The 20,145-nt window shown below is 44.4% G+C and overlaps 1 protein-coding gene across 2 annotated transcripts in view; it reads right to left on the bottom strand.

Moving 5' to 3' along the window:
* ahctf1 (AT hook containing transcription factor 1) overlaps window positions 1-19,818 on the bottom strand; it is a 29,756-nt gene extending 9,938 nt beyond the window's left edge. For both annotated transcript variants that reach the window (XM_076300343.1, XM_076300344.1), the window contains exons 1-27: window positions 19,590-19,818; window positions 17,236-17,361; window positions 16,521-16,774; window positions 15,466-15,646; window positions 14,498-14,705; window positions 13,080-13,196; window positions 12,653-12,737; window positions 12,111-12,261; window positions 11,606-11,738; window positions 11,160-11,341; window positions 10,852-10,913; window positions 10,585-10,713; window positions 10,183-10,273; window positions 9,846-9,935; window positions 8,903-9,043; window positions 8,536-8,640; window positions 8,183-8,282; window positions 7,331-7,454; window positions 6,833-6,889; window positions 5,906-6,052; window positions 4,934-5,124; window positions 3,049-3,193; window positions 2,579-2,710; window positions 2,194-2,341; window positions 1,247-1,397; window positions 1,000-1,107; window positions 4-160 (exon numbers count right to left, since the gene is read on the bottom strand). In XM_076300343.1, coding sequence (XP_076156458.1) covers window positions 4-160; window positions 1,000-1,107; window positions 1,247-1,397; window positions 2,194-2,341; window positions 2,579-2,710; window positions 3,049-3,193; window positions 4,934-5,124; window positions 5,906-6,052; window positions 6,833-6,889; window positions 7,331-7,454; window positions 8,183-8,282; window positions 8,536-8,640; window positions 8,903-9,043; window positions 9,846-9,935; window positions 10,183-10,273; window positions 10,585-10,713; window positions 10,852-10,913; window positions 11,160-11,341; window positions 11,606-11,738; window positions 12,111-12,261; window positions 12,653-12,737; window positions 13,080-13,196; window positions 14,498-14,705; window positions 15,466-15,646; window positions 16,521-16,774; window positions 17,236-17,356 — 3,510 coding nt within the window. In that variant the 5' untranslated portion in view covers window positions 17,357-17,361; window positions 19,590-19,818. The remainder of the gene's footprint in view (window positions 1-3; window positions 161-999; window positions 1,108-1,246; window positions 1,398-2,193; window positions 2,342-2,578; window positions 2,711-3,048; window positions 3,194-4,933; window positions 5,125-5,905; window positions 6,053-6,832; window positions 6,890-7,330; window positions 7,455-8,182; window positions 8,283-8,535; window positions 8,641-8,902; window positions 9,044-9,845; window positions 9,936-10,182; window positions 10,274-10,584; window positions 10,714-10,851; window positions 10,914-11,159; window positions 11,342-11,605; window positions 11,739-12,110; window positions 12,262-12,652; window positions 12,738-13,079; window positions 13,197-14,497; window positions 14,706-15,465; window positions 15,647-16,520; window positions 16,775-17,235; window positions 17,362-19,589) is intronic.
* Window positions 19,819-20,145: the final 327 nt, after the last annotated feature.

The raw sequence follows: 20,145 nt of genomic DNA, 5'->3' as shown, positions 1-20,145 counted from the left end.
TACCTTGACAACTTGTGGGGTTTGCAGCAGGTCCAGCTCAGGGGCTCGCGGGATGCTTTTTGGGGCAGTCCACATGCTCGAGGTCCGAGGGGGGGTCTGAAGCTGGTTGGGGGGCTCAGGGGTGTTCAGGCAGGAGGGGTGCACCATCAAATCAAACATCCTGCACACAGAGGGAGAGGGGAGGTCAGTACAAACAACATCCAACAAAGAACATAAGAGAACTGACTGACACAATAGCACCACCCTTGCAACCTATGCAACACTAGAGGATTCACAATAAAGGTGGAATGTGGAGTATTCCAATGGGCACTCTTCTACTGACCTCAATTGTATCAAATAGCGCACCACACATTCATCAAAATTATATTACAAGAGAGCTGGCCGACGCTACCTGGCTTGCATGCGAACCTGAAACTAAAACTCCACAGGCTACCTTTAGAATGAGGGCAATCATAACACACAAAGTCCACAAGCCTAATCTGTATGGTGCTATTCCAGGACGCTAATCTAAAAAAGGAAAAAATCTCTCTAAAGGATAAAACATCACTAAACACGATTAATTCAGCATTATCACCCGGAGAGAAGAAATACTCTTTTCTGATTGGCTGGCGGGTGGCCTTTAATTCTGAATAACAGGACACCGTTCCATATCAATGCCCGTGAATGGTAACTATAACCATAGTAGGACGACGGTTGCAGCGCTCTAGAATCTTTTGGTTGCAGGCTTCCCAACAATGGAATCAACTGTAAACAAGCTAACTGTCCATGCTAAAGTTGTACAACAAGCTGAACTAGTGAGCTTCTTTTTAAACAGAACCGCATGTTTAGTGTTTACAGTGGCAACCGGGTGATAAGCGGGATAACGGCCTTCGAGGTGTGTCCAGTTATACGGAATTAATGGACTTGGCACCTCGGCGGCCGTTATCCCTTACATACCACAATGATGCTCTTGGGTGTTAAGTTTGTATCAGGTGTGATGTTGAGGTGAGTGGACGTCACCTGGACATTCTCTTCTTCGTCACGGTGATAGGCGTGCCCACAAAGGCTTCAGGTAGATCGGTTGGGGGACGCTGGGGGCTTGGCACAAGCACTTCGGGCACTCTGGGACTGAGCACGAAAAAATACAATTCTTTTTTTTTTTTCAGAAAGATAAGAAACCATTTCATGAAGAAGAATAGGACAGTTTCCTGCAGAGAGTTATGTCATGTATAAACACAGGCGTTAGAGGCGGTGAGCGGATGTCTACCTCTTGAGAGAAGAGGACTCTGGGGTGCTGTCCTTTCCCACCCACACCTCCTCGATCTTGGAGAGGACACTGCTGATGAAGGTTGCTCTCGTCAGCACACTTTCAGCGGCCGAACGCTTAGCCACAGTGGACAACGGCTGCGGTCTGGACACTGAAATTACAAAACCAACCACCCAGTGAGCTAGGCACAATAAGCATCAATAACACACTCAAATGACTTAATACACTATGGTCCCAAAGCTGACCTTCTCAAAGTAAATGGTAACACTAAAACAAGGGGCTACATTAAGATTCTGGAGGAACAGATCAGGCAATCTTAGACCAGTAGGTGGTGTTGGACCATTAAACCACACAATGATCCGAAACATACAGCCGAACAAGGCAAGAAATGGTTAACACACAACAAGATCAACATTTTAGAGTCCAGACCTCAATGCGTCAAAAAAAGTGAGCACAAGGCCAGAGTGATGGCAAATAATCCTTCCTGCCTCAAAACCCAGATTGCTGCTAAAAAGGTGCGGTCTAGAATCATTATGGTGTGGCTTGGTAGGTATTATAAGAACCAATTTGAGAGCTGTGAATGCAAATAAAGATGTTTCCGCTGATTATTTAAAAAGGGTATGAATCATTTGGACATGCCACTTTTCATAAAAAGATGAAAATGCTTCTTTTTTTGATTCCATGTTTCTACCACATTGTCTTACAACCTTCAGTCATGTGGCAGTATCATTTTCAGTCAGAACAAACATATTCGTCAAGACAAAATCAACATAAATTAATATTTGCTAGGGGTATGAATAATTTTGTTCTTAACTGTATACATAGAAATATGATGCAATAGAAGGTAATATTTAACTGATTCAGTGTAGACAGAGAGCATTCAATGTCACACGACAGTCACTCGCTCGGATGCAGTTAGGATACCCTGTAATGATGAAGCTACCCACCCTTTCTGAGCATGGTGGAGGGGTGGCTGTAGGGCTTGGCCCTCTCTGTGGCCAGTCTTCTCTGCGCTCTGGGCAGGACTTTCCCATACTGGTCCAGGATGGAGTTCCTGGTGTTTGAGCGTTCCTTCATTTTAGGGTCACGGTCGTTCTGGGTTTTAAAAAATTGAGAGGTTAAAAAAAAGCACAGTCCCACACATTAGGGAGTTCTTGTGCTCCTTACAACACCTAATCATTAGAAACAGAAGCAATCACATCAGTTTCATTTGTTCTAAAGGACACATACCGACCCACTGTGAGTAATACATAACTGAGACAGTGTGTGAGTGAGAGTGTGTGTATGTATGTATGTATGTATGTATGTATGTGTGTGTGTGTGTGTGTGTACCAGCGTGTTCATCTTTAGTGTCTGGTTGAGCTGAAGAGCGGGCACGTAATTGGCTTGCTGCAGGTAATGCACCATCAGCAGCTCCCGGTTCTGGAGCCCTCCTGTGCCCTGAAGAAAACGCTCCAGACATTCCTGACAAACACACACACGTAGTTAAAAATAAAATATACAACAAAAATACAACCAAAAAAAGTAAGCTACAAAAGACAAGTTCATACTGATTTAAAAAATGAATCCCTAGTGGTGTGTGTAAAGGTGGAGGAAACAGTGCCCCCTGCACAGAATAGTGATTTATTATTTTGTGGCTGGTACATTTGACCATTTGTGTGTCAGTGACTGGTAGACAGACACTTTTTAAAAAGTCAATTTCCAAAACCCTGCTCTCTGAGGCCGAGAGGACACACACTGGCTTACACACAGGAGTGAAACCCTAACAATGTATGTGAGCTGCGGCAAACAGCGCCCCCTACCTGTTCGGTGAGGCCCAGAGGCAGCTTGAGCAGCTCCTTCATGAGGTCCAACTCCTGACTGGTCTCATACAGAAAGCGCAGCAGCTCCTCCATGTTGAGCTTGTTAGAGTGCTGCCTTAGCAGAGCCCACGCCTCCACCATGCATCTACGGAGAGAGAGAAGGGACACACAGAAAACTGATGAGGGAATAAGAAGTGATTTTAGCACAGCTTCTTGTTACATTCACCAAATATCTCTTCATTCGTCAATTCATTCTCAGTGAGAACCGAGTAGGCAAAGCAAGGCAAGTGCCGATTTGAGTGGTCCGTCTCCAAGGACAAAGAACGGGAACCGTTTCCATCTGAAAAGCTTTTGGTGCCTCTACCAAATTAATACAAGACTGATATAATAAGAGTCATTAACCCGGAACGTCTGGACTAGTGCTAGCAATAGAAATGGGGGCATTCAGGAACCCTAATGACTGGCAGTGTTTCTCATACATTGACTTATTTGTGGCAGCCCACCACAATATCAATATTGCCCACCACACAATGATTTTCCTGGTTGTACTAAATTGTGCTTAAATCTGGTTAGAATCAGGGCTGTACAGTGCGACATATATGTCGCACATGCTACAAAAAAATTTGTTTGTGCGATGGATGATTTACCAACGTAGCACTGGTGCTACAGTATACAGTTTTGCTTATGGCTTATGGCATGCGTGTGAGACTGACAGGGAGGGTACAGCCATTACCTTCTACTGTGATCAGTGCAACTGGCTACACCAGATGTGATAGCGGCGCGTAGGCTACGTTAACAAAAAATAGACCCGTCTTCTGTTTTTGATTAGATTAGGCAAGCAGAGTTAGAAGTTTGTGGCAATCGCCTTGTTGCTTTGCATTTTTAGTTCAGTTTAAAACGAAGAACTTATCCAAACAACACCATTCAGATCTAAAACTTAGAAGAAAAAAGTCCACCGGGACGTTCGCTTCTATCTGTCAAATATGAGCCCACTTCATGCGCAACAGTCTCGCTTAGCAGTGCTTAATAACCTATACAAGATCGGTTCCGAAAACACCTTCACGACACTTTACCTACGACTGCGTTAGCCACAGACCTTCAGCTATCTTTAGTAGGCTACCTATTGTAGCCTATGTGTATGGAACAGTCTAGGGATGGATTTGACATGTCAGTTAGCCTAGTCATTTGCCGCACTGGTTAGATGTAATTACGGTATTTCACTCGTGCAATGACAATAAGGTTGAATGTAGGGTTACACTAATCTAAAAACTGAACTAAACGTGAATTAAATCTTAGTGGAATAAAATATTAAGCATATCTTCTACTTATTCAAAAATAAATCAACTGACTTCAAATGCACGAATAAGAAAAATTAACAAAAAATCAATGGCATGACCTGTCTTCCTGATAACCATTGAAAAGTCTAACTGCATGGAACTATCATGGATTGTTTTTTTGTTTTTACAAAAACACAACAATCAAATAACATATAATGCTGATAGCTTTTGTTCATCTCAAACACAATGTAGCCAGGTGAGATGTTTACAACTACATGACCTTTTATCAATCCAGTTGCAGTAGGCCTAGATCCCAACCACAATTGATGAACTGTGATGAACTGATTGTTTTTAGAGATTTTAGAGGTTTTATAGCGATGCTACAGAATTTGTGGCTGGTGCTACAAAACTTTTAATCTCTGTAGCACCAGTGCTACTTGCAAAAAAAGTACAGCCCTGTTAGAATCATAATCACACTGCACTAATTTTTTTAAAAACTGTTGCTGCATTCAAGTTAATTCTGCAAACCTACCACCACAATTAGAATTCAACTCTGTGGGAAACACTGAGTGGAGTAGGTGGTGTGCGTGTGCGCGTGCGTAGCGTACCTGTTGTGCAGGAGGACGGAGAGGCAGAGCTTGGCCTCTCTGGTGGTGCCGAGCGAGGGCTTCATGACGTGCAGGTAGCGCAGGGCGATGGCGTGCTGGCCCTGGCACATGAGCGCCTCCAGCACACGGCCGTGCTGCCACGCCCACAGAGAGTGACTGGTGGCCGGGTGCAGCAGCAGCTCCAGGGAGTTCTACACGGAGAGAGGGGTGTGTGTGTGTGTGTGTGTGTGTGTTGGGGGGGGGGGGGGGGTAGTGGGATAGAAGATGGATAGAAGGAGAGAAAGAAAGATCAAGTATGAGAAACACAGTGGCTAAACAGGCTCTCTGCAAAAACTTGACAGGTTGTGTTTTTGGACGAGAGATATTTGAGTCATCTGGTGTGAATTAAACAATGTAATGAAATGGAGGGGGTTCGAGCTAGGTTGACTAGAACAGACAAGTTCTTATTGCTGTGGAAAGAACATTCTAAAAATAAAAACGCACAGAGGAACTTAATGACCTAAAAATAAAATGCCCATTTCACTCCATCTGGCAGGTTCTGGCAGAAATAAACTGAACTGGACTCATAAAGGGCTACTGGGGAGTTATTAAACAGAGACATCACAGAAGTTGGCCAAGGTTTGGATTCAGATTTAGTTTGGTGATTGGCTTTTGGGGCCATTGAGAGTGGATTATTTCCCCTGTGTTGAATAAGAGGCACATTGCGAACATTCATTAATAAAAAAAAATATATATATATATAACACTCCCTGGATTAGCATAGACAGGTGAGGAGGTGACCGCAAAAATTGACTTTGATCTCGTCACCTTCACTTTCTGCTAGCACTTAACAGCGTTCAAACTTTTTTCACCATAGAGAAACAATTGAAACTGGGCACTGAGGCAACCCCCCCCCCCCCCCAAAAACATCTCACAGAACAGCCCAGGATGGTTAGTTATGTGTCTGCGGAATGTCACGCTGAAAATACTAACCTCATGGTCCCGATGGTCCAGTAGCCACAGGCCTTGCACCAGCTTGACCAGGCCAATGGGAATGGCGAACGCTGTTGGGAAGGACTCTACTGATGAACCGCTCTTATTTGGGAAAGAGTACATAACATCCAGCAGTAAATAAATAACCTGAGCCGTGAGGTTAAGGAAAGAAACTAGATGAGTTTAGGACATCATGAATCCAGGGGGTATACGAAGCAAGCGACTCAACTAGTGGTGAGTAGTAGGGCTGGGAATCTCTTGGCACCTCACAATTTGATTCTAAACCGATTATCGATGCAACAATTTATTCGAGTTGGCTACTCGGAGTTTGCTAATCACTTCCTACTTCTGTGATGATACTTAAAGAAAATCAACAGATGAATTACCTTCTCTAATATTTTATTAGAGAAAAATCTTATTTCCCGCCACTATCCTCAGGCCAGGCCGGACCCTTGATCAAGCACTTGTGTTTTTAGGGCAGTCATTACTTTCATAATCGTGGGGCAACGCAACAATGCATCCTGAAGCATTTCTTTTCTCCCACTCTGCTGTGCACCGAGGGAGCAGTGTGCTTTTCTCCCTCGAGACACTTTCTCCTCAAATAATAAACTTGTACTCGTAATAAAAAGGCATAATTGAAAATGTAAAGAGTAGAATACTGGCTTAAAAATCGATGAGTAAGAGTAGCAGTACACTTTTGAAAAAGGAATACGGAAAGATGCCGTTCCTTGAAGAAAAAAAAAAAAAAAACTTTTACTCATTTGCGTTCCTCCAGTCTGTGCCCATGGCGACACAAGTTTGATTCCGACCTGCTGTAATTTCCTGATTCCTCCCCATCTCGCTTTCCCAATCGCTCCCTGTCTTATCGATATAAAGGCAAAAGCCCCCCCCAAAAATATACTTTAAAGAAATTGCTGTGAAGGATACAATGGCGTGTTTGGCAGATTCATCAATGTTCTCCAGGAGGTAGATGTCCAGCAAGGCCTGTGGAGGAAAAAAGAGGTCATGAGTGCACCATCCAAACATGACTACCGAGAACAAACGGACAGCTGAGGTGCATTCAAGTTCAGCAAACAGTAGCGAACGTTCATGGTGAATATCTTTTCTCTGAAGATTTACATTTCAACGATTCGGAAACATTCCTTATTAATGGAAATCCTTAGTCCAGCTCCACTGTATGTTTGCGGAGAACTACGTCCTCAAACTGTTCGCGGTGAACTCAATGAAAACTGTTTGAAAGCGTTCGCCTATGTTTGCTCATTTGAACATAACTCTGGCCTATACACCTTACATGGGCCAGATCAACGGGTCTTAGCCGCTACTTGGGTCTTGGGTTACCGTAAGCATGCTGGCTTGGGTCTTGGGTTACCGTAAGCATGCTGGCACCAAAGTGTGCTTTGTGAGAAGATATGAATGGGACCTTACATGCAGTGAAAGAGGTGGGTACTGCCCTGCTCCCCCCTCGTCCCTTTTCCACAGGTCAGCCAGTCGCTCGCCGCATTGGCCCACCAGTGCATCAATCATGAGGCAGTCAGCATTCCATTTGTCCCTGTGGAACAACAAACCAGCCAATTACAGGCCCCGCCACACTGGAACTACCTGCATACAACCTGACATAACACATGCTGAGGCCATCTGAAGCTGATCAAAAAGAAAACTTCACCTGGTTGGTGTTTGTACTTTGTATTAGAAATGACAACAAATTGTATGGCAATTAAAAAAAGATTCCATAGAACACTCACTAATCAAAGTTAAACAATTATGATGTTTTGTCTTACAAATCCAGCTCCTCGTTTTGCTTTGTAGTGGTAACCATGTATAAATAATAAATGCAATTTATACATGGCAATTTGCAAAGACAGGAACATTTAAAGAAATAAAACCTACTAGGTCTGATACAGCACTTTCAAAGTTAACATACATCTGTGCCCACAGCATGAACCAGTTTTACACCCACTATACAGAGAGAACTAGGATGAATATGGGCATCCTTCACTATCCCCCCAACAGATATAGGACTCAGTGACACTGACAGACACTGCCATGCCCAGATGGTGGGGGTGGGGGGTTTACATTTTTTTTTGTCTTCAGCTGAATTAAAATGACAGCCACTGTTTTTTGAAACGTTTAAGTGTGTCCAGTCATTGAGCAATCGTGTTCGATAATCGTAATCTCAATATTGATTGATGAATATTGATCAAACGTATTTGTGGTTATGATGTTCACCATAATCAAGCAGCTCACACCACAGAGATGTGGGCCAATCCGGGGTCTTACTTGGTGAGGCGTTGCAGCTCCTCTCGTCTGCCGGTGTAGTAGGTCTTGATGATGGAGTAGCTGTAGAAGGGCCTTGAAATCTGCAGAGCGTCTTCATCATCTGGGTTCAAAGGTTGAGCAGGTAAAAGATAAGGCATAACAATAACTGACACCTAGCTTTCACAAGTCAACTTGGAATGGCGTATACTCTCACTATAATCTATAATCCTACACTATGGTTGTATTTTAATTTTTATTTTATTTTATTTTTACAACACTTTGGTCAACTAAATGACCAGACAGACGTACAGAGAATTACATGAACATGCTGAAAGTACTAAGGAGGGAGAGAATAAGGGAGTTAGAGCTTGTACCTGAACCCTCAGGGAGTAGGCCAGTTCGGCAGAACCATAGGACCACTTGTGAATACTGTGCAATCAGACTGGACACCAGGTTTTTGTTGATGAGGCCCACAAGACCTGCATAGGGAACAAGCATTGACAAATGGCACCATCATTAGAAAAGTTCCGGTGGTATTATAGTGCATAAAGCAGGAAACAATCAGCTTAAACAAGCTGGAATCAATTAACTTTTTCTATGAAAAAAAAAAAAAAAAAAAAGACTAACCGATTAATCAATTACCAAAATAGTTCCAAATTAATTTGAATTGTTGACAACTAATGGCTTCACCGTTACATCCTTACTGTACAAAGCACGGTGACGGGAGCTGTGGGCGGGTACCTTTCTGTGTGATCTCCTGGGCCTGGCTGAGCAGGGAGTGAAAGATGGTGCTGAGGTTGCCCAGCAACCGCTGGCTGTGCTGCAGCAGCTGCAGGGTTTGGGGCTCCGTGAAGTTTGACGAGCTGTCAAACAGGGGCTCACCTGCGCACACAAACACAAACACACAAATAAACAAACAGGAAGTGCTCCCATTTTAACCCATGCCCGTTGAGTGTAGGCAGGAAAGAGTTGTGCTCACATCACCACTTGCCAGCGTGGTGAGGAAAGAAGCTACACAAACAGGAAGTAAGACTGAGTAACAGGTTGTGAATAACACAACAGCTATGCTGCAATGTCAACTAAATACCATTTAGTCAGACGAACAGTGCCGGAATGCTCAAGTTACCGCATTTCGATTAAAACCATCTGGCTCATACAAGTGAACTTTGGCCCAGTGAAAAAAGCACAGAGGAGGAACATCTGATGGAAGTTTGTGATCAGTGAGAATCAAACTCATGGACTACTCTCTGCTTTACAAAACAACCGTATAGCCATAACTAATATAAAAGATGAATGTTTGCTGTTCTTTTTTTTTAGTAATTTTTTTTTTATGAATGTTTACTGCTATGATGAGATGAGAGTTAAGAGTGTAGCATAGGACCTCGTCTACTCTATGAATAAATGTGTTTAAAATGTTAGGTGCCTTGCTCAAGGGCACTTCAGCCGTGCCTACTGGTCGGGGTTCGAACCGGCAACCCTCCGGTTAAAGGTCCGAAGTGCTAACCACTAGGCCACACTGCCCATAGTGTAGCATGTGTTTAAATGTGTTTAAAATGTCATTCATTTGAATCTATCCAAGGTTGCTCATCTCCCCTTACGACATTCAATCCTTTTTCACGAGTCATGGCACAGGGTTGGGTGTATTTATTTAGGAAGGCTGCAGTTATTCGGCAAGGCAACTCACAGATGCCATCCAGCTCCTGTTTGGTGTGGACCACTTTATCCCAGGCCCATTCCAGAATGTACCGCAGGTTTGCTGCTGATCCTGGTTGCTCTGTGAATACCCATACAGAGACACAGAGATACAAAAAAATTATACTTCTGCACAATTACATTACCATTCTCATTTTTTTTTTACAAAAAAACATGAAGAGTAACATAATTCATTTACCATTTGTGCAAATACTGAATACTATGTAGCATCATGGATACCTTTATCACTGCCTTGTGATAAAGCACTTTGCAGATGATATACAGTTCACTGGCTAAACAACAGCTGATTATCCCATCATAGCACTCACCTTCAGCAGTCCACTGTTTTATACATCCAGTGATCAGTCCGAGGGAGCTCGTCTCCACCGCTGTGGATAAGATGGCGTCTAGCTGTTCGTCCTGAAAAAACAGCACCATGGGATAGAGGGCACGTCAAGGACATTAAGGACAAACTAGCGAAAACAAACGAGTGTGCAGAAATCCCTTCTGCCACCCGCCAACACTGCCATACGCATGCCATGATGTCATTTGTTCTGCCACCTGCAGAGAGTAGGAGGAATAGAAGGAGGCAGAAAGAAAGAGAGAGAGAGAGAAAGAAAGAAAGAGATAAACAGAGCAAGAGAAAGAAAGAGAAAGAGAGGAAGAAAGAAAGAAAGAGAACAAAGTAAAGAATGAAAGAAAGAGTGAGAGAGCAAGAGGGCTAGTCTCACCTGAGACAGGTTGGAGGCCTGGACGTCGGCCAGGCGCGGGGACAGCAAGCCGGACACCAGACAGCGGGTGTATCCGCTGGAGATGCTCTCGCTCAACGTGGGAGCCACCTTCTTCAGGTAGCTCAGGGTCTACAGGGATGACATCAGCCATGTTAGAACAGAACTTAATTAACTGACCACACTTCTCTCACCAGTCAGGTTGCTGGAGGCAGCTCATGGTCACAGAAACGAAGCATGAAAGAGAATGACAAAGAAAAAAAAACTAACCTCCTTCTGATGACCAGAACAAGTTAAGTGCACAATCCCAGAGTTCAGCAAGCAGCTTGCATCTAGAAATAGGAAGAAATGAGTAATTTAAACTGTATGTATGCCCAATGTGTACGTACCCCCCCCCCCCAAACACACACACGAGCCAGAAGGAAAGTGACATGGGCTAGTCTCTCCTATTCCTGTACCGATTTTCCATTCCTTTACAATGTACAAAATCCCATCCTCATATTACATCAGAGGTGTGTGTGTGTGTGTGTGTGTGTGTGTGTGTGTGTGTGTGTGTGTGTGTCAGGGCCACTGCTCACCGAAGTTGTATGTGGTGGGGTTGAAGAACTGTTCGGGGGGAGGGCAGGTGTAGGGCAGGCCCCTGCTCAGGCTGCGCTCGTGCACCAGCACGTCCAGCAGGGGGCTAGTGGCGGCAATCTCCACCACCGCGTCCAGGGACCACACGGCGAAGTACGGGCAGTTGCGTAGAGACTCCCCTGCCCTGCTCCACAAACAAACAAAACAAAACAAAAACGACATTAGCGATAAAATCCGTTTAATTACATTCTTTTCAATTTGAGTGTCCTGAATGCAAGTGACGCGAGCAGCGCGATGCAACGCAACGCTTTGAGCGAACTTTTGTCGTACGCTATAAGACAGTCGCTCGCCCGGATCCCATTAGGATCCGATGCGAGTCTGCCGCTGTCCTCGTCACGCATACCCACTCCAACGCCGTCTATTGAGTGAGAAAACAAACAGTGCTCACCTCAGAGAATCGGGCATCTGTGCGTGGTACCATCTGTTGATGTCGAACACACTGATGTACGTGGATGGCTTGGCCTGCCCGTAAGACTTGACCTGCCAGCTGAAGATGGACACGCTGGTGTCTGGTGAAGCCACTGTGAGGAGAGATTGGTCTTTTTAAACACACGTTTCTACACTACCACCTGCAGGCCACCGAGGGACATCTACAATCATTTTGTGTGTATTAGCCATGTGTACAACACATAACCGTTTATTTTAGGCTACTTAAAAAACAACAAAAAAAAAAAACATGTATTTACAGCAACCGTGTATTAACCACGGTGCCCAGTAGCCCAATGAATCAGAATCAGATTGTGTTGAAGAACAAAGAAAAGAAATGTATTTCCATGTGTAGCCCTCCCTGTGTATTAACCTCATGTCTGAAGAAATGGAGCAAAATAGGTGTGTAATAGGTGGGAAAGAAGTATTTCTATATGAATTTCTGATAACTCCTCAAAGCTGCGAACCTTCATTCATGCTGTCGTCGCGGTCAGGGTGGTGGCGGAACTTCTCGATGGTCTGGCAGCTGAGCAGGCGCGTGTTGGTGGCCTGAGCACGGAGAGGGAAGGCCGTGCCGTTCAGGTCCTGGCTGTAGCGTCCCTCGCAGTACTCTAAACCCTGAAACACAAACACACACACACACACAGTAACTCAGATAGATCGCGCCTTTCAGTACTCTAATCTCTGAAACACACACACACGGTAACTCAAATAGACCGCTCCTTTCAGTACTCTAATCTCTGAAACAAACACACAGTTACAAATCTACGATAATTATACAAACAAACCTGTAGATAAAAAGCACACTCAGGTCCTTAGGACTTATAGGTCAATTAACAAGAGTATTATGAAGAAACAGATAAAATGTAACAGAACCTAAATTATTGATTCTATTCAATTCATCATCACCACAGCATTAATATGTACAGACTTCGTCCCAAAACAAAAGAGGAGAACACTTTGTAAATTGTGACAGACTCAGAGGTTAACTGAAGCATTAGCGGATTACCTCGTAGAGAATCTTGCCGGAGGCGAGGCACTTTCTCTCTCCGTAGGCCAGCTGCAGCAGGTGGAGGCTCACTACATCCCCCTCACTGGAGGAGAGAAAATAATCACGTTAGATCACTGGGGATGAGCGCGGGGCAACGTTTTTAGTGCAACCCAGTCTGGGTGCTTTTGTGCGTGTGTGTGTGTGTGTGTGTGTGTACTGAAAGGGAATAGTAGGGTTTGATTGGAAAGGAGTATTCTAATGTTATCACTTGTTTCTACGAGTGCTTGCTTGCATGCGTGTGTGTGTGTGTGTTGCGAAGGCATTGGGTTGAGGAGGAGTTCAAAATTCGAATTGACTAAACTCAAACATCCAACATCCTCCTCCTCCCCCAGAGCTGCTGCTGACTAAGGCTGCCTTGGAGGTAACGGGGGGGGGGGGAACTCACAGGTCCTGAGCCGACTGCACTGCCCACAGGTAGCAACAGTTGCGGGGGTCGTTCTCTGGCTCCTGGAACGTGAAGGCGTAGACAGGAACCCTGCCTCCTTCCAGCTGAGAGTGATACCTGCACAGGTGTGTGTGGGGGTTCAGACAGACGTCAGAGGTGGGAGAGAGGCAGACAGGTCCAACAGTTTTACCGAGCTGAACTACAGATTCTAAAGCTATGCAACCAAAACCACCATCACTCATTAAAATGAGTGAAAATTAAGCATGCCAACAAACTCAAGTAAGATATTAATGACATATTATTCTACAGTGACATTCAGCTACACCATAGGAAGACAATGACTAAGGCTCCCACAGATATTTTCCACATACAAAGGGGGAAAGAATATGCTTACAAAGTGAGAGGCTCAGAGGGCCCAGGTCAGTCTTCATACTATCTTTTTTGAAAAAGCATATTAATGGCCACTTGACAGTGAAGAGTGACTGGAAGTGAGTGAGAGAGATGGGGAGGGATCAAGAAACATCCACGGGTCTGACTCAAACCCGGGTTGCCGTGGTATAAGTATAAGGGCCCGTCCCAATACCTCCCCTATCCCTAGATTTTTGCCCTAACCCTCGTTTTTGCGTGTGCACGTGTAGGACTAGGGTGTCCCATTACTTTAGGGAGCAAGGGGAACTGCTATTTTTCCCTTAAAATCAACCCTCAAAATATAGCCAGGACCGATGCAGGCTTAAAACGAAGTGGGAGATGAAATTAGCCAGGATACCGTGCGAGCTCAGCGAGCCAGCCAAATTTTTCATATATTTTCGCAAATAAGCATATTAAAATTTCGAAATATGTTGGAATATGTTAGTTTGATGCACATCTGATGGACTGTTGAGTTTTGAACACTAATGTTAGAAAATATCTCACGAAGCTATCTGACGATGTTCATGATATCTGCTGAGTGCTTTGAGAGAGTCTGCCCATCAAATAACGTAAATATATCTGATCTGGGTAGTTTCGTCAATATTTAAGGTATTTGTTCTGGCGTTCACATGAACACGAATATCTTTGTTGATTAACCAGACGTAGATAAACCATCACAGCCCACACAACAATGACCGCTGGAACGGGCATGTTCCTAAATGAAAATAGTAGCAGGCTACTACCGGTAGACACGTCGGCGCTGCGCGTGACGTAGGTGAGCACGTTCGCTACGCTACTTTGCATATAGTGGTGTCCCAATTCATAGGGAAAGATCTTCACTCCCACTTGCCTTGTCGAGGGGCTTTAATGTTGAGGGCAATCAAAACCAAGTGGAAGTTTTAAGGGGGGAGAAACCGGACGGGCCCTAAGTATATATACTCTTTTGATCCCGTGATAATGAGGGAAATTTGACCCAAATGTGGTACGAACGTTGCAGCCCCCCCACTTACTCTTTCTTGAGGGTCTTCATGTTCCAGAGCTGCAGGTACCCGTCGGAGAAGCCGACGGCGAGCTGGTTGGTGCGGGGTATGTACTGCATGGCGGAGGCGCCGGTGCCCGTGGGGCTGTTGAGCTGCAGGCACAGGTGGCGGCCCTGCTGAGTCACCCCCTCCCTCAGACGCGGGATCTCCGACGGCGACTTGTTCACCACCTCCAGGTCTGCGGAGACAGCACAGTAGCATCCACCAAGCAGGGGTTAGTCACATCTGGCTGTGACAAGTTGTTGGCGTCATGCATGCAATTGCTCTGTACTACAAAACCCACTTTAACACTACTGCGAAGCTTTTCTTGCCGTCTAAGACTAAGTCAACATTGTCATGCTGTCATTAAAGATGAACGTCTTCTATCCATTCTCAAGCCTGCATGTTTATGTGAACGCCGGGATGCTAACATTTCAGCAGAGATACAGTGGTATTCAGCAGAGAAAGAAAGGCATTCTCAATTTGTGAACCAACACTTCCGAAAGCTACTTTTACATTTAAAATTCCACCATCCTACTCTTAAAAACCAAGCATCTTCCGTGGGAGAGCCCCACTAATGTAGCCTGGCGAGCCAGACCCACATTATAATGTAGGGTCTGGGCACTCACCGTTCGCAGTGCTCAGTCCGAGGGTCGGGATAATCAGTTGTCTTTCAAATTCCCTCTGCACGCAATAGGACGCAATATGATATTTGTTTTCAAGTAGCAGGGAATTCAAGCCAAACCGTTGCAACTCTGCCATCAATCATTATGTTAAGCCCAACAAACGACTCTATACACGATTTCAATGCCAGATTTAGTTTCGATTTCTAGAGCTCACAAGTCAACGGAGAGTTGCTAGACTAGCCCTGGCAGCAAATGTAATTTGGGGCGCGTCTAGATTTCTAGGCTACCACTAAAGTGCAAGCTGGCACTAAACTGAAGTGTCTGGGGGCTCACCGGAAGGTTCCAGTTCACTCTGGCTGCAGGACAGGTCATCTAGACAGAGGTCCACCAGGAGGACGTGCCCGATGTCCGTGACAACGGCGGCCACGCCGAAAAACCAGCGCAGGCTCTGGTGAAGGTGCTGGGTGTTTGCACTGGCCCCTCCATAACTCACAATGGGCTCGATGGCTGTGATCTGGAGAGGAGAGAGACAGAGAGAGACAGAGAGAGAGAAGGGACAGAGAAAGTGTGAGAGAGATGGAGAGAGAAGAAAGAGAAAGCACGAGAGAAAGAAGAGTGAGAGCGAAAGAGAAAGAGAGAGAAAAGAGAAAGCAAGATGGAGAGAAAGCGAAAGAGAAAGCACGAGAGTGAGAGAGAGAGGCTTCATGAGACTGGGTAAATTAACTGTCCGTGTATCTCCCAAGTGAAGGCACAGCTGTAGGCTGAGGTAGAGAAGCAGGTGATGAGTAATACTCTAAAGAGGGTTGCTTTGTTATTCTTCTAAGCGATGCTTAGCTGATGAAGTCTACGAGGTGTCCTCAAACATACTTGGTTCGATGCTTTCTCATTTCTACACTCTCCCCTCACATAGACACAATTTCCAATGAGTCAAACTGTGGTGGTTTAATTCACCCTTCAATTAATTCACCCTTAGTTACTGTTGCTCCAACAAACTCTGGAATTGACTAGAACTGTAAAACGAGTTGACTACAACTGCAATGGTAGCCCTCAGCCAGTCTGTAAAAATCACATCCCAAGAGGCTTACATTAGAGCAAATATATACATCCTGGTTTAGTTTCTTCACACCGAGTTGACTGTATGGCTTAATTCACCATTCACCATAGCTCAATCAACACAACCAATGCAAACATAAAACAGACAAAGAGGCTAATTTCTGTAGAAAACACACAGACATGCAACATTTGAATACAGGAATACATCAGCCTTTATCACACATTTCACAGCACCACTTGCACACAGGAGAACAGGTTTTAGTACTAATTTCCGGCCGGTGGGTTTTGTCGGCCTGGTCTTTGGGGGCATTGGGGGACAAGGCAAGCCTACTCACCCTGCCAGGGATGACGACGGCCTTGACGACACGGGAGATGCCCAGGTCGTAGAGGCAGAGCATGCTGCCCTCGGCCTCCTCCAGGCCCACCAGCAGACCCGTGCGCTTCAGCCAGCAGAAGTCGTGCGCCGCCAGCACGTTGGGCGGGTGCTCGCTGAGGCTGCTGAAGCAGTAGGCCGAGAAGCGCTCGGCCGTCACCGAGTGCACCACCTCCAGCTGGGGGCCACACGCCAGCCAGGCCAACCCGCTCCGCCCTGCAACACACACACACACACATGCATGTCAAGTATATGGATGAAAACATAAAGGCAGACACATGCACACTGTGGGCTGTAGTGCATTTTTACTGAATCATAAATCATAAATCATCATCAAAATCATCAATGGTTCAGTAGACTCTGGATAAGGGAAGTCCACTTCACCATACAATCAAGTAAGGGCCTAAAAGTCAATGACCCTTTACAAATATCTGCACCTACTTCAGGTCTGACCACTTTTATGCAATTTCGGGCTCTCACAACTCAAAACTGGCCACATCCAAAATGTCTTAGGTTAAAACAGCATTTTATCCAAAGCAACATACAACATAGGTAGTTAAAGCATATGCACATGTGCTTACTAGACAACCACTTAATTTACATAGCTAAATGTAGGTTTGATATATAACAGAATGTGCTCCTTAGCTGCAGAGGAACAGAAAGGAATCGAATCTTACCGACGGTGAACCTGCCATGCAGCACAGAGTCCAGCGTGACTTCATCTTCACCCAGAGCGTCTACAGTCACCTCCGGGAAGCGCAACAGGCTGCTGGTGACCTGGGCAGCCAGGTCACGCATGCTTACTGAACAAGGGAAGAAATATCACACATGATGTCAACATATACAGACAGACAAACAAACAAACAAACAAACAAAAGCACACAGCAAGCAAGTAAACACGCAAGCAATAAAACTACAAGCAATAAGCACACAATCAACCCCAAACACACACACACACACACAAACACCAACAAATGCAAAATCAATTTGCAAGCCTGCAGGTCTCCAACAATGATACAGAAATGGAACAATGCAGTCATTGACTTCCAAACCTCAGAAAGACTTTAGAGGCCAAGAGCAAAGCTGCCTAGTTGCTCCCTCCAGAGCCTCCGCAACATTTACATGTTCAATGTGAAAGGGAACGACAGACAATAAGCCTTTTTTTTTTTACAGTGGGGGTATCAGCTGTCCGCAGTTTTGACGCCTGTAGCTTTACATAACAGCTGTAGCAACTGTGTGCAGAACACTAGGCCCACCAGGACACTGAACTCACTTGACTTAATGTGGAAGTAAGGCTTAGGGCTGTGTGCTCAGTGTTCTAGGCACCTGTGAAAGGCTCTTTTTTTAATATTGATTTAGGCGTGGTCCTATTTCTATAAGTCTCTGACCATGCTGATATATTAACTGAAATAGCTAGTACTGTACTAGCACAACACCACATAAGCTAGGCCTACTCTTTCGCAAATATCCTGATGTAGGGTGCATGTTCTGCAGGAGATAAGACTATCGCTAGCAACGATGAATGTGTTGGGCTGAGACATAGAAAAGCATAGTTCACGTTCATAGTTAACTTCAGCGATCTGCACTTATTTTCACCTACTTGCGTGTAGTTTTCTTGAGCTCCGGAAAACACGCAAATAGTGCCCCCTATATACAAGCCTTCTCATGCAAACGCTCTAGGATTTGAAAATGTGCCCGCGCAGATGTTGGGGAATGGCAGTCCGGATCACAAAGCCTCAACGTGGCCAGCAAAACTAGAGACATCGGACAGTTAGTCCTAACATTTAACGTTAACGACCAGACGTCTTCGCTCGATATCAGGAAATTAATAGCGATGCAGAGTATATGCTGTGGTTACAGATTTTGCTTCCTGATTCTACACGAGTTACTCAGATTGGTTGACTTTTACGTCCACCACTTTCACCAAAGGAAATTAACAATGTGCAGCTTATTAAGAGTATGTCAAGCATGAGCTTATATTAACATCAATGTTTTGCACAAGCAGATAAATGTTCACGCCAGATACATCTGGTTATTGACCACGTAAAGGAAATTGTTAGCATTAATTTTATATTCTACAGTGACACACTGGCTGCTTGGCCTCATGTTCAAGGCCCAATTTTGTTCGGCTAATGGCTCTCATTAACTGAACTGTTCAAATGAAAAGAGGCTAAATGCACACACTTCACATGTCATTAATGACACAAAGTAGACATGCTACTAAAGACTTATGACGCTGTGAAATTGGCTCCTAAATTACAGCGGCACAGTTACAAGTTGGCAAAAGGCATCACACGCTTTTCACCGGTTTTTCGTGACATGCTAACGTTACCAGTGAAGTTGGACAACTTAAAACGACCTAGCAACCACACTATTGACGCAGTTTTATGTTTGATGACAAAAAACAATTGACCAATAATTTCAGAAACACCTTCAGTTGCAGTATCTGCCAGTTTGTGCTTTTGCTGGACTAAATAGCAAACAGTTACCTAGCTTTGTAAAAAAAAAAAAAAAAAAAAATCAACATTAGCTAACGTTACCAGAATGACATGCCGTTAGCGACACACTGCAAATTAGCCACCAAAACATCAGACATATATCAACAAGCAACACGACAAAATAACTACTAAAACGTATCGGTCACGGCAATAGCCATTGTGCACGAATACCATATATTTACATGTAGCTAGTAATAGCAGCTTAGCAACTGACTACCTCTTGGTAGGTTAAGTCAAACTTTGCATTACTCAAGCAAACGCTAGCTACCAAGCTAGGAAGCCTTGTGCTAGCTAGCAATAGCAGCTAAATTGGCTGAACCACAATTTAGTGAATTTAGGAACTGAGATTAATGCCTTTAAAATTACTCTGCATTTATTAGTAGACTAGAGGTTGACACAATTGATCCGTTTATCATTATGTATGATTTCTAACACCAGGATAGAATAGACCGGTTGGTCAAACCTAACGTGGTCAGTTTGCTGATAGACTACTATGCTAGCATTGCTAGCCTGAGTTGAGATAGCAAACGTACCTGTCTGATGTTGACGGTTTCAAAATACTGTTGACTCAAATGTGTCCTCCGATGCGACTTTTCTTCTGTCATAATCCGCCCTTCTCACATGCACGTTTGCTTAATTGTATAGACTTAGAAGACGACTCTGACAAGACCAAACTACAATTTCTAACGGTGGACCTTGACTTTTGAGACTTAGCGGCTGTCTGCCCTAACCACTAGGACTTAAACGCAAGCGCCATTTCAATATCGCTGTGTAAAGTATTGCGTATAAAATTGCCGTAGAAAATCCCGTAGACGTCAAAGCGCCAGAAATGTTACCGCGAGATTTCAAGCGATTTTCACCCAATAATTTGTAGGCCAACAGTTTGCTTAATTTGAGGCCTACATTGATTTAAGAAAATAATTGTGTAGGCCTATATCGTAGGCCTAAAACCTTTTCTGTACTTTTTTCTGTAACCATCCCACGCTATAAAATAAGATAAATGTCTGACAACAAAATACTGAGCCATCCATGACTTTAGATTATCATAGAAAATACCATAATACACCTATTAATATAATGCAATACATG

Source organism: Alosa pseudoharengus, unplaced genomic scaffold, assembly GCF_046254945.1.
Source record: "Alosa pseudoharengus isolate Yale_2024_CS ecotype anadromous, Long Island Sound unplaced genomic scaffold, YU_APseudo_1.1 YU_APseudo_1.1_scf_22, whole genome shotgun sequence".
NCBI classification, from domain to species: Eukaryota; Metazoa; Chordata; class Actinopteri; order Clupeiformes; family Clupeidae; genus Alosa; species Alosa pseudoharengus.
The sequence above is the reverse complement of the archived record's forward strand: the minus strand, read 5'-3'. Positions and strand labels throughout refer to the sequence as shown.